Below are 14686 nucleotides of genomic sequence, written 5' to 3'. Positions count from 1 at the left end.
GAGCCATCTAGATCCTCCCCTCCGCCACCACCTTTTCTAAACTATACATTCTCCACTCTCATAATTATCCCAGCCTCAGCCTAAAGTAACATACTGTCCCCACACCCTCCACCCAACAGTTCCACCATCTCCGTCCTGTCATCTCTTCCCATTTCTCATCTTCCACCCTGTTCATTTGCCCAATGCATCTGCCCATCTTTCCCTGCTCCTCTCCTTTTTTGCTCCTTTTTTCCCCTCGCTCTCTGCCCCCACAAACTCCTGACACTGTACCTGTTGGAATTCTGATTCCTGCACACTCCATCACACAGCGTTCACCTCTCTGCCCGCCTGTAAACTACGAGCCCTCCCCCATCCCTGCCCCCTTTACATTGCTGCTTGCACCCCACATGATAGTTGCATACCGGCCCGAGATGCTGGAGTTAGCAGTCATGTGTGCGGGTGGTGTGCTTGTTTGTGTGTACGAGTAGTGTGTGTCTCTCTTGCTGATGGCAGCTGACACTGAAAGCTTTATGTATGTATCTTAATTGTGCCTGTGTGCAACTTAATGTGTTTTCTTTACAATAAGTAGCAATCTGTCTTTTCTTATGTAGTTGTTAAATATAACCTCTGATGTACAAGAATGTCTATCAAATTGGATAGGTGGTTCTAAAGTACCATGGTGAATCTTATTATTGTTATAGTCATACTATAATAAGGAGAAAACTATATGTTGACATACAAAGGTTAATCTTAATAATATTACACAGCTTAGTGTAGAAACTACCAGAAAGCAAAATTAAAAGAAAGAAATGAATCTAATGCACAAGATGAAGATCAAAATCATCTGATCTGAGACATAATTGTGTTCTACATGTTAGTACGAAAGATACCAAGCATTTTAATGATATTGTTATAGCCAAATGACCATTAATGTCATAATAACAAAATAAACAAATACACACATTATTAACAATGTGTAATCCTGATAGATGTTATGGTTTTTTGACATAGTATCATTGATATTACAGTCTGTACATCTTTAAAAAATGCAGTTGAGAAACTCTTACTGAAGTGCAGAGACACCACTGCGGTTAGATATGGCTCTAACAGAGACATGTAAAATGTACTTTAATTGTATTGGGTTTATTAAGTTAATAATCATTAAGATGATCATGATATGAGACTACTCAGCTAGAGGTGAGGATATGTAGTGCACCAATTTGGATGGGACTCTACTGTCTTTCTTTTTCTGCTTCAGCTAGCTCAGGTAAACCCTATGTTAATAATTTCAATAAATGTTTGTTAAATATATGTACTTAAAATCTGCTATTTTTGTTTGTATGCTGCATGTAATCCAAGGAAAATGCAGACAAGGTGTTCCAGAGGTGTTCCTCCTGAAGCAGAACCTGGCAGTGCAGGTCGCTTCAGCAGATAGAGCTGATAGTTGTAAACGGTGAAAATATCTCTCCGTGATTGTCTTGAACCTCTATATTCATTGTTAATGAATTGTAAAACAAAAAATATTGTAAAATGTTATAAATTACTGTTTGACTCTCGAGCTGTTAACATGCATGATATTCATGAGATAGCTCTATATTACGAGAAAATAAAATGGCCAATTATATCAAAAATCTGGCGTTGAGAAGTTTTTCTTGAGTAATGTAGTCAAGAGTTACTGTCATAAATTTTTGTTTTTGGTGTCTCAAACCTTCTGCCGGAAGTTGATATTGAGAATTTTACATGAAAAAAAGGTTCACAGATGATACTGAAGTTATTTCTTATAGCTGAAATATTTTTGAAAAGTATTATATTATGCAAGTCACAAGTTTGACAAAACTGAATTTTGCATAGCTCTGATTTGAAAGTATTTATGAAGAACAAGTGTTCTAAAATCAGATTTCTTTAAATGCACTAAGTCCAAAAGTGATAAAACAGAATTTTTTTAAAAGTAGTCAGTGATAAATGGTTGTGAATTCAAAACCTCTAAAAAGTGCTTGAGGTCAGTTCTGATAAGCGTAGTATCAAGTTATCGATCTCAGCGTAGACAGAATGCATGAAGACCTAAGTTTCTCCCGGCACACACAATGTAAAACTCCCTTAAAAAGGGCAGGGTGTGCAGCTGTCAATGACATTACCTGGCTGCATTCCCATATGTTATTTGAACAGATTGCATAAACTTTTACACTAATTTTTAAGCATGTAAACTATTTCAGTGCACAGAAAATGGCATTCAAAGTTAATTAAATGCATATTTAGCTCGCACAATCAAGGTTAAGTGACTGAAACATTATGGCTAACAGTGTTTAAATATTGAACTGAAGACATTAGGCTTCAACAAAGTTAAAAAATATTGATGACTGATAGATTTTTTTTCAGTCAATACTTCATTTTTTACATAACTTTCTGCAGCTTGTGGCCTTATGACAATGAAATAATTGTAAAAATGACTGTGCATTAAACTGCAGATATTATTCAGAGACAGACTGGTATAAAATCTTAGCAAGAGGGAGCCTCATTTGCACCACAGATGTTGATGGAAGTTATACAGAAGTCATCCATAAAGTCCTGTTTTAGCAAGCACCTGTTTTAAAACATGACTATTTTTCACCATATTATGCAGCAAACTAGGTTCAGACAGCAAGGAACTACTTGTATCATGGAGGAATAAAAGACTACTCAAGTTGGCTTCAGTTATACAGCACTTGAATACTAAATTAAAAATTCATACTACGTGTGAGAAAGTAATATATGGATCACTTCATTAATTTAACATTTGGTAATAATGCAGTTGCTATGGCAATAAAAAGGGGCAACAATGTGAGACAGCCTCATAACATTAAGGGATACAATTCTTTTACATGGGGGAGTGCAAATGTAAAAGATCAGAAATTCTAATCTCTCTCATGAGCCACGAAACTGAGTACAGAGAACATGAAAATTTTTAGAAGGTTAAGTAACATTACAGTGCACAATGGATTTGTTGTTTTTCTAATGAGTGTGAAGACAAATGAAGATAAAAATGTCAGTTTCAAGCTGCTTCTTGCAACAGAAGTGCAGGAATCTCCAAGCCTAGGGAAACAGTGTAGCTATACCACAATGTGGACAGTCTTCAAAAATGGCTACACTTACATCAAAGTATTTCTCTGAGAAGACCTTACACACAGAAAAGAACAGTCTGCAAGCAGCTAGAGAAATGAAAGGCGACACACTTATGATTCAGATCATGTGATTAACGACTTATCACCAAAAATATTAGCCATATGACAAAAAGTATTTGGTAGAATATGATTTAGGTATCTATAAGACAAAAACTTTCCACAGCTTCTACTTTTTTATTTGTGTCTTATTGATTGAGGTTTTATATACAATCACAAAGAGGCACCAAAGCTACCAACAAGAAGCACAATAGCTAATACAATGATATCTTTACCATTATGGAGAGGAGAGATTGCTACTCACTGTAAAGATGGCACATAGAGTTGGAGACAGGCACAACAAAAAGACTGAGACAGTATTTTTGTCATGACTGTCAGGAACTCAATTTATGGTGAACAGCAATCTATCCATTCATAATATTAAAAGAATCATACAATTATATCTAAAAACAAAGATGATGTGACTTACCAAATGAAAGCGCTGGCACGTCGATAGACACACAAACAAACACAAACATACACACAAAAACTGTCCATTTGCATGAATGGACACAGGCAGACAGTGTTTGTTGGTAATGAGGATCACCCTGTGGCTAAACATGCCTTGGTGCACGGCCAGCACATCTTGGCACAGTGTTACACCGTCCGGGTTATCTGGTTACTTCCCACAAACACCAACCTATCCGAACTTCGGAGATGGGAACTTGCTCTTCAATATATCCTCTCTTCCCGTTATCCACCAGGCCTCAATCTCTGCTAATTTCAAGTTGCCGCCACTCATACCTCATCTGTCATTCAACAACATCTTTGCCTCTGCACTTCCGCCTCGACTGACATCTCTGCCCAAACTCTTTGCCTCTGAATATGTCTGCTTGTGTTTGTATATGTGTGGATGGATATGTGTGTGTGTGTGTGTGTGCGCGCGCGCGCGAGTGTATACCCGTCCTTTTTTCCCCCTAAGGTAAGTCTTTCCGCTCCCGGGATTGGAATGACTCCTTACCCTCTCCCTTAAAACCCACATCCTTTCGTCTTTCCCTCTCCTTCCCTCTTTCCTGACGAAGCAACCGTTGGTTGCGAAAGCTAGAATTTTGTGTGTATGTTTGTGTGTCTATCGATATGCCAGCGCTTTCATTTGGTAAGTCACATCATCTTTGTTTTTAGATATATTTTTCCCACGTGGAATGTTTCCCTCTATTATATTCAAATCATACAATTAGCTACATTGTTAATGTTCTTATTACTGGTTTATTATCCATATTAATATTACTTCTTTCTTCTTTAAGAAAGCTTGTTCTCATCATTTTAAATAAAACCAGATGTTACTACACACAAAATGTAGAAGGCTCATTTAGTCAGTGTGACTTGGGTTCTTTATGTCCCCATTTATAACTTCTAAACACATATTCCTTATCTCTGTACTTTAATTTCTGAACAATATAGTAACATCTTCATAAAAAGTCTGTTTAGGTTTTCAAATTCCTGTTAAATCTCTCAATTTTCAACATTTGAAAAGAATGGTATTTTTATATATATTCAACCATGTCTGTATATAATCTTAAATTTGCTTCATTAGACTGAAGAAGTACATAGGACTTTTCATACCCTTCAAAAATTTCACTTACTTTCCTTTGTCTACAGATGAAATCCCAATCATCAACAAGCCATGGTTTTAGTTCATCTGGTAATTTTACTTTCACTTCCACTTTCGTGGTAAATTGTTCCTCCTGGACAAGAAACAAATACACATTAGTCTTATCAGTGAATGGATAAATTGGACATAGGTAAATGTGTTTGGAGGAGGAGGAGATTACTGTTTAATGTCCCATTGACAACTAGGTCATTAGAGACAGAATGCAAGCTTGAATTAGAGAAGAACAGAGAAGGAAATCAGACAAGTCGTTTCAAAGGAACCATCTCAGTATTTGCCTCAAGCGATTTAGGGAAATCATGAAAACCTAAATCTGTATGGTTGCTCACAAGTTTCAACCATCGTCCTCCCGAATGTGAGTCCAGTGTGCTAACCACTGCGCTATCTCATTCAGTGTAAATATGTGTGGTTACATGGGAATACTGTATTTCTGTTTTCTTTTTAACTTTGTGGTTATATACAGAGTGGTCGAAAACTGTTTGAAAAGCTTGTAAGGGTGTTGCAGGGTAGGTTATGTTGAGAGATAATTTTTAAGAAAAAAATTCGATACATTGCATCGTTTCTGAGTTAATTAGCACTTAAATTAAGCTTGCAAGGGTGTTGCAGGAAAGGTTGTGCTGAAAAATGACTGTCAAGAACAAAAGTCAACATGTTTCATCGTTTCTGAGTTAATTACCATTGATGTTATTCAAATCAGGCCACTGCAGCATCAATTCAAGTGGCTCACTGCATACAATTAGTGTCAGCTGTTCTCATGGCGCTGATGATAAGTGCATGAGACCTCTCAGCTTCTGGCTTGAGTTTGATTTTTACTGCTGTCCCAGGTCCAATTTTTGTACTGCTCTCTTGTTTTAGAAAACCAAACAAAGAACACATTTAGAAACACCGCCTCTGGTGGGCTGCTTGAATTTGCATATGCAATGGCCAGATGGCCTAACTTCAATGCTATTAATGTGGAAATGACAAAAAGCACTGAATTTTTTTCTTAACAATTACTTTTTTTTTTTTTTTTTTTTGGTTGGGTTTAAGGGCGCTCAACTGCTGAGGTCATTAGCGCCCAGTCACTGTTGTTAGAGCACATGGAATCTGTTACAACTCAAGGGGATGGGGGGACACCAGAAGGACCTGACAAAGTAGCAGATAAAATAAGTAAAAAGGTTAAATGTCTTTGGACAAGCCAGTTAAAGTTATGAAACGCAGAATACGAGCAGCTGCTCGAGCGTCATCAGCTAAAACATCCGGTAAAGTAGATGACAGGGACAGGACAACACGAAATTGACTAAAACGGGGACACGACAATAAAACATGGCGCACTGTTAATGCCTGACCACAAGGGCACTGCGGGGCTGGGTCACCGGAGAGCAGGTAGCGGTGGCTAAACCGGCAATGCCCAATCTGCAACCTGGTCAGAAGGACCTCCTCGCGCCGAGATGGTCGGGAGGATGTTGTCCATACAGTTGGAAGCGGTTTTACTGCCCGGAGCTTGTTTCCTTGGAGGGATGACCAAGCATCCCACCACAACGACACAAGCCTCTTACATACATCCCCACGAACGTCAGATGACGGGACACAATGGGAGGCTGGCCGAGGCAGGAGGACTGCAGCCTTGGCTGCAGCATCCGCAGCCTCATTCCCAGGCACTCCTACATGTCCGGGAACCCACAGAAAGCTGACAGAACCACCATCATCAGCGAAAGAATGGAGGGACTGCTGTATCCGTTGAATCAAGGGATGGACCGGATAGGGAGCTCCAAGGCTCTGAAGAGCACTGAGTGAGTCAGAGCAGAGTACGTATGATGAATGGCGGTGGCGGCGGGCATACTGAACGGCCTGATGGAGAGCAAAAAGCTCGGTCGTAAAGCTGGAACATTGGTCGAGGAGCCGGTATTTAAAGGTGGCGGCCCCGACGACAAAGGCACAGCCGACACCATCGTCAGTTTTGGAGCCATCGGTGTAAATAAACGTGTGACCGGCAAGGCGAGCACGAATTTCGACAAACCGTGAGCAATACACTGCAGCCGGAGTACCCTCCTTCGGGAGTGAGCTGAGGTCGAGATAAATATGAACCGGAGCCTGGAGCCAAGGTGGTGTCGGGCTCTCACCCTCTCTGAAGGTGGTAGGGAGGGCAAAATCCAATTGTCGAAGCAGGCGACGGAAGCGGACTCCGGGGGGCAGCAGGGCAGACACATACAACCCGTACTGACGGTCGAGAGAATCGGCGAAGAAGGACTGGTAAGAGGGGTGGTCGGGCATAGACAACAGCCGGCAGGCATACCGACACAGCAGTACGTCGCGCCGGTAGGTCAATGGTAACTCTGCAGCTTCAGCATAAAGACTCTCGACAGGACTAGTGTAGAAGGCTCCGGTCGCAAGACGTATCCCCCGATGGTGGATGGAGTTGAGCCGGCGTAAGAGGGATGGCCGAGCGGACGAGTAGACGAAGCTCCCATAATCCAGCTTCGATCGGACTATGGACCGATACAAGCGAAGCAGGACAGTGCGATCCGCTCCCCAAGATGAACCGCTAAGAACTCTGAGGACATTAAGGGAACGTGTACAACGGGCCGCCAAATAAGAGACATGTGGAGACCAACACAGTTTCCTGTCCAACGTGAGCCCTAGAAACTTAGTTGTTTCCACGAATGGGAGAACAACGGGACCGAGATGTAAGGATGGCAGAAGGAACGCTTTATATCGCCAAAAGTTGATACAAACCGTCTTCTCTTCAGAGAACCGGAAGCCATTTGCCACGCTCCATGAGTAGAGGCTGTCTAGACAACGCTAAAGGCAGCGCTCCAGGAGGCATGTTCGCTGGGCACTGCAGTAGATCGCGAAGTCATCGACAAAGAGAGAGCCTGAGCCATTAGGTGGAATGCAATCCATAATTGGATTGATCGCGATGACAAAAAGGGCTATGCTCAAGACGGAGCCCTGAGGCACTCCGTTCTCCTGGAGGAAGACGTCGGACAATACGGAACCCACACGTACCCTAAACTTTCGATCCGTTAAAAAGGAATCAATAAAAAGGGGCAGGCGACCGCGTAGGCCCCACCTGTGCACAGTGCGGAGGATACCTCCTCTCCAACAGGTATCATAAGCCTTCTCCAAGTCGAAGAACACGGCCACCGTTTGGCGCCTTCGCAAAAAGTTGTTCATGATGAATGTCGACAAGGTCACAAGGTGGTCAACAGCGGAGCGGCGGCGGCGAAAGCCGCATTGGACATTAGTAAGTAGTCGTCGAGATTCAAGAATCCAGACTAACCGAGCATTAACCATGCGCTCCATCACCTTACAGACACAGCTTGTAAGAGAAATGGGGCGGTAACTAGAAGGAAGGTGTCTATCCTTCCCGGGTTTGGGTATAGGAACAACAACGGCGTCACGCCAACGCCTGGGGACTTGACCTTCGGTCCAGACGCGACTGTAAGTACGAAGAAGGAAGCTTTTGCCCGCCGGAGAAAGGTGTGCCAGCATCTGAATGTGAATGGCATCTGGCCCCGGAGCAGAGGATCGGGACAGTGCAAGCGCGCGTTGAAGTTCCCGCATAGTAAAGGGGGCATTATAAGTTTCCAGATTCAGCGAGTGGAAGGAAGGTCGCCGAGCCTCTTCTGCCTCTTTCCTGGGAAGGAAGGCAGGGTGGTAATTGGCGGAGCTTGAAACCTCCGCGAAAAAGCGGCCAAAGGCGTTGGAGACAGCCACAGGATCAACGAGGACCTCATTACCTGAGGTCAGGCCAGGTACCGAGGAGTGGGCCTTAATGCCCCCCCATGAACCATGGACCTTGCCGTTGGTGGGGAGGCTTGCGTGCCTCAGCAATACAGATAGTCGTACCGTAGGTGCAACCACAACGGAGGGGTATCTGTTGAGAGGCCAGACAAACGTGTGGTTCCTGAAGAGGGGCAGCAGCCTTTTCAGTAGTTGCAAGGGCAACAGTCTGGATGATTGACTGATCTGGCCTTGTAACAATAACCAAAACGGCCTTGCTGTGCTGGTACTGCGAACGGCTGAAAGCAAGGGGAAACTACAGCCGTAATTTTTCCCGAGGGCGTGCAGCTTTACTGTATGATTACATGATGACGGCGTCCTCTCGGGTAAAATATTCCGGAGGTAAAATAGTCCCCCATTCGGATCTCCGGGCGGGGACTACTCAAGAGGATGTCGTTATCAGGAGAAAGAAAACTGGCGTTCTACGGATCGGAGCGTGGAATGTCAGATCCCTTAATCGGGCAGGTAGGTTAGAAAATTTAAAAAGGGAAATGGATAGGTTGAAGTTAGATATAGTGGGAATTAGTGAAGTTCGGTGGCAGGAGGAACAAGACTTCTGGTCAGGTGACTACAGGGTTATAAACACAAAATCAAATAGGGGTAAAGCAGGAGTAGGTTTAATAATGAATAGGAAAATAGGAATGCGGGTAAGCTACTACAAACAGCATAGTGAACGCATTATTGTGGCCAAGATAGATACGAAGCCCACACCTACTACAGTAGTACAAGTTTATATGCCAACTAGCTCTGCAGATGACGAAGAAATTGAAGAAATGTATGATGAAATAAAAGAAATTATTCAGATTGTGAAGGGAGACGAAAATTTAATAGTCATGGGTGACTGGAATTCGAGTGTAGGAAAAGGGAGAGAAGGAAACATAGTAAATGAATATGGATTGGGGGACAGAAATGAAAGAGGAAGCCGCCTTGTAGAATTTTGCACAGAGCACAACATAATCATAACTAACACTTGGTTTAAGAATCATGAAAGAAGGTTGTATACATGGAAAAACCCTGGAGATACTAAAAGGTATCAGATAGATTATATAATGGTAAGACAGAGATTTAGGAACCAGGTTTTAAATTGTAAGACATTTCCAGGGGCAGATGTGGACTCTGACCACAATCTATTGGTTATGACCTGTAGATTAAAACTGAAGAAACTGCAAAAAGGTGGGAATTTAAGGAGATGGGGCCTGGAAAACTAAAAGAACCAGAGGTTGTACAGAGATTCAGGGAGAGCATAAGGGAGCAATTGACAGGAATGGGGGAAATAAATACAGTAGAAGAAGAATGGGTAGCTTTGAGGGATGAAGTAGTGAAGGCAGCAGAGGATCAAGTAGGTAAAAAGACGAGGGCTAGTAGAAATCCTTGGGTAACAGAAGAAATATTGAATTTAATTGATGAAAGGAGAAAATATAAAAATGCAGGAAGTGAAACAGGCAAAAAGGAATACAAACGTCTCAAAAATGAGATCGACAGGAAGTGCAAAATGGCTAAGCGGGGATGGCTAGAGGACAAATGTAAGGATGTAGAGGCCTATCTCACTAGGGGTAAGATAGATACCGCCTACAGGAAAATTAAAGAGACCTTTGGAGATAAGAGAACGACTTGTATGAATATCAAGAGCTCAGATGGAAACCCAGTTCTATGCAAAGAAGGGAAAGCAGAAAGGTGGAAGGAGTATATAGAGGGTCTATACAAGGGCGATGTACTTGAGGACAATATTATGGAAATGGAAGAGGATGTAGATGAAGATGAAGATGAAATGGGAGATATGCTACTGCATGAAGAGTTTGACAGAGCACTGAAAGACCTGAGTCGAAACAAGGCCCCCGGAGTAGACAATATTCCATTGGAACTACTGACGGTCGTGGGAGAGCCAGTCCTGACAAAACTCTACCATCTGGTGAGCAAGATGTATGAAACAGGCGAAATACCCTCAGACTTCAAGAAGAATATAATAATTCCAATCCCAAAGAAAGCAGGTGTTGACAGATGTGAAAATTACCGAACTATCAGCTTAATAAGTCACAGCTGCAAAATACTAACACGAATTCTTTACAGACGAATGGAAAAACTAGTAGATGCCAACCTCGGGGAAGATCAGTTTGGATTCCGTAGAAACACTGGAACACGTGAGGCAATACTGACCTTACGACTTATATTAGCAGAAAGATTAAGGAAAGGCAAACCTACGTTTGTAGCATTTGTAGACTTAGAGAAAGCTTTTGACAATGTTGACTGGAATACTCTCTTTCAAATTCTAAAGGTGGCAGGGGTAAAATACAGGGAGCGAAAGGCTATTTACAATTTGTACAGAAAACAGATGGCAGTTATAAGAGTCGAGGGACATGAAAGGGAAGCAGTGGTTGGGAAGGGAGTAAGACAGGGTTGTAGCCTCTCCCCGATGTTGTTCAATCTGTATATTGAGCAAGCAGTAAAGGAAACAAAAGAAAAATTCGGAGTAGGTATTAAAATTCATGGAGAAGAAATAAAAACTTTGAGGTTCGCCGATGACATTGTAATTCTGTCAGAGACAGCAAAGGACTTGGAAGAGCAGTTGAATGGAATGGACAGTGTCTTGAAAGGAGGATATAAGATGAACATCAACAAAAGCAAAACGAGGATAATGGAATGTAGTCGAATTAAGTCGGGTGATGCTGAGGGAATTAGATTAGGAAATGAGGCACTTAAAGTAGTAAAGGAGTTTTGCTATTTGGGGAGCAAAATAACTGATGATGGTCGAAGTACAGAGGATATAAAATGTAGGCTGGCAATGGCAAGGAAAGCGTTTCTGAAGAAGAGAAATTTGTTAACATCTAGTATTGATTTAAGTGTCAGGAAGTCATTTCTGAAAGTATTCGTATGGAGTGTAGCCATGTATGGAAGTGAAACATGGACGATAAATAGTTTGACAAGAAGAGAATAGAAGCTTTCGAAATGTGGTGCTACAGAAGAATGCTGAAGATTAGATGGGTAGATCACATAACTAATGAGGAAGTATTGAATAGGATTGGGGAGAAGAGAAGTTTGTGGCACAACTTGACCAGAAGAAGGGATCGGTTGGTAGGACATGTTCTGAGGCATCAAGGGATCACCAATTTAGTATTGGAGGACAGCGTGGAGGGTAAAAATCGTAGAGGGAGACCAAGAGATGAATACACTAAGCAGATTCAGAAGGATGTAGGTTGCAGTAGGTACTGGGAGATGAAAAAGCTTGCACAGGATAGAGTAGCATGGAGAGCTGCATCAAACCAGTCTCAGGACTGAAGACCACAACAACAACAAACTGGCGCAGGCTACCACAAATGACGGAAGAGGGAGTAAAACTAAAGGTGCTGGTGAAAGAGGCCCAACAAGCTTTTTTGCTGTCTTTGATGATTCTACGGCATTGCGCTTGGAGTCGTTTGTATTCAATACAATTTGCCAATGTAGGATGGCGGCGAAAGGTGCGTAAAGCACGTCGTCGAGCACGGATAGCGTCCCTACAAGCCTTGTTCCACCAGGGGACGGAAACGCGACGTGAAGAAGAAGTAGTACGAGGAATGGAACGTTCGGTAGCATTGATGATAACAGCCGTGAGGTATTCGACCTGACTGTCACAACTGGGAAAATCGTGGTCCGGAAAGGTCGCCAAGGAGGAGTAAAGTCTCCAGTCAGCTTTCAGTATGTTCCAGCTCGAAGGACGTGGGGATGGGGTGTGGTGCAGGAGATGAACGACACAGGGGAAGTGGTCGCTCGAATAGGTGTCAGAAAGGACATACCACTCGAACCGACGGGCAAGAGTGGTAGAACAGATCGAGAGGTCCAAGTGGGAGTAGGTATGAGTAGAGTCCGAGAGGAAAGTCGGGGCGCCGGTATTGAGGCAGACAAGATTGAGATGGTTGAAGACATCTGCCAAGAGTGAGCCTCTTTGACAGGATGCAGGAGAGCCCCAAAGGGGATGATGGGCATTGAAGTCGCCAAACAATAAGAACGGCGGGGGAAGCTGAACGATCAGATGCATCATGTCAGCCCGACTAACAGCAGATGACGGCGGAGTGTAGATGGTACAAACTGAAAAAGTAAAAGCAGAAAGAGTAATGCGGACAGCTATTGCTTGGAGTGGGGTGGTCAATGGGATGGGACGGTAATAGACATCGTCCCGAACGAGCAACATGACCCCACCATGAGCTGGGATACCGTCCACAGGGGTGAGGTCATACCGCTCCGAGGTATAATGGGTAAAGGCAATACGGTCAGTCGGGCGCAACTTGGTTTCCTGGAGACCAAGGACGAGCGGACAGTGCAGGCGGAGGAGCAGTTGTAATTCCTCCCGATTAGATCGAATACCTCTTATGTTCCAATGAAACAACGCCATCGCTAGTCAAAAAGTTGGGGGAATGAGACGGGGGAAGAGCTGGTCACCTCGATGGCCGCGGAGGGCCAGGTTGCGAGGGAACAACGCTACAACCGACGGGAGGCGGATCCGGTTCCATCGACTCGTCGCCAGCTGCGGCCACTGTCCCTGGTTGTGTAGAAGGGGCCGCATCATTTGCTGACGAAAGGCCGGCGGAGCGCCTGGCAGCAGAGCGTCCCGGCGAAACTGAGGATGGCCGGGAGCAGCGACTCACGGATGATGCGTCAGACGAAACGCGCCGGGCTGGAGAGGGGGATAGAGACTTCTTCTTGGAGGCCTTCTTGGAAGGCCGAGGAGGCACAGGGATGGTGGGCTGGACCCGAAGAAGGTCCTCACGCGCGGGGTCCGTTTTGGAACGCTGGACCTCGGAAGCTGGGGTCCGGAATGTTTCCCCGATGGACGCCTGAGAAGAGGATCGCTTCTCAGGTGGCATGGGGGGGGGGGAGGAGGAGGAGGAAGGGTGGCCACTGGGGCAGAGGGGGTGGGGGCCACGGGGGAGGAGGATTTGGGAGGGAGGGATTTGGGAGGCGGGGGCAGAGCCCCCTGATGGGCGGAGGAGGCGGAGTGGGGACAGGATAGGGGTGAGGATACCGCAGAAGGAGTGGACACAACTGAGGCAAACGAAGTGGTCAATGGCACGGGATGAAGGCGGTCATACTTCTTCCTGGCCTCAGAATAAGAGAGCCGATCCAAAGTTCTGATTTCTTGTATCTTCTTCTCCTTCTGATAGGTGGGGCAGTCTGAGGATCTAGGCGAGTGGACGCCAGGACAATTAATGCACCGAGGTGGTGGGGTGCATGTATGTTCCTCACGAAGAGGACGTCCACAATCGCCACAAAGGGGCTCAGCCTCACACCGTGATGACATGTGCCCAAAGCGCAAACACCTAAAACAGCGCATAGGAGGCGGGACGTACGGTCGCACGTCACACCGGTAGCACAACACCTTTACCTTCTCCAGGAGAACGTCCCCCTCGAAGACGAGGATGAAGGCCCCGGTGTCGATGCGACGGTCTTTGGGGCCGCGCTGGACTTGCCGGACGAAATGCACGCCTCGGCGCTCCAGGTTGGCCCTGAGCTCCTCATCAGATTGTAGCAGGAGGTCACGATGAAAAATAACCCCCTGCGTCCTATTTAGTGCCAGATGTGGGACAATGGATACTGGGATGTCCCCTAGGCGGTCGCACGCCTGGAGCGCCGCCGACTGTGTGGCGGAGGTGGTCTTGATAAGTACGGACCCTGAACGCATCTTGCTGAGAGCCTCGATTTCCCCGAAGATGTCCTCAATGTGCTGAACAAAGAACATGGGTTGGAGGTGGCGAATGTTCCCCCATCAGTTCGAGAACAGACCAAATAGCGGGGGAAGTACTTCGCCCCAAGCCGGCGGGCCTGTCCCTCCTCCCATGGAGTGGCCAATGGGGAAAGGGCAGGAGAACCAGGACTAGAAACGGTACCTTTTCTTTTGAAAGACTCGGCCGCAGAGCGACCTGATACGTGTTGACGTTTCATCTGCGAAACGTCCGCCCCGATACCACCCACTCCGACCAGGGGCTCTCTCCACGTGCGCCACCCAGCCGCAGCAAGGGCCACCTGGCAGGATGACCATTGCCGGGAGTCCTGATGCCCCAAAGAGACGGGCATCTACTCCTTGGCCGACGTGGGGAGGGTGCAGCTCAGGTATCGGCAGTACGATCCCTGTGTTGTCAGGGGGCTACAACCTAGAGGGTACATGACGACC

General features: G+C 45.0%; 1 protein-coding gene across 2 annotated transcripts in view; it reads right to left on the bottom strand.

Moving 5' to 3' along the window:
* The window catches only part of LOC124794642 (mortality factor 4-like protein 1), a 138404-nt gene that overhangs the window by 66557 nt on the left and 57161 nt on the right, over nucleotides 1-14686 (bottom strand). For both annotated transcript variants that reach the window (XM_047258160.1, XM_047258159.1), the window contains one exon: nucleotides 4757-4858. In XM_047258160.1, coding sequence (XP_047114116.1) covers nucleotides 4757-4858 — 102 coding nt within the window. The remainder of the gene's footprint in view (nucleotides 1-4756; nucleotides 4859-14686) is intronic.

The sequence above is a fragment of the Schistocerca piceifrons genome, chromosome 4 (assembly GCF_021461385.2).
Source record: "Schistocerca piceifrons isolate TAMUIC-IGC-003096 chromosome 4, iqSchPice1.1, whole genome shotgun sequence".
NCBI lineage: Eukaryota > Metazoa > Arthropoda > Insecta > Orthoptera > Acrididae > Schistocerca > Schistocerca piceifrons.
Note: the sequence above shows the minus strand (reverse complement) of the source record. Positions and strands in the feature narration are given on the sequence as shown.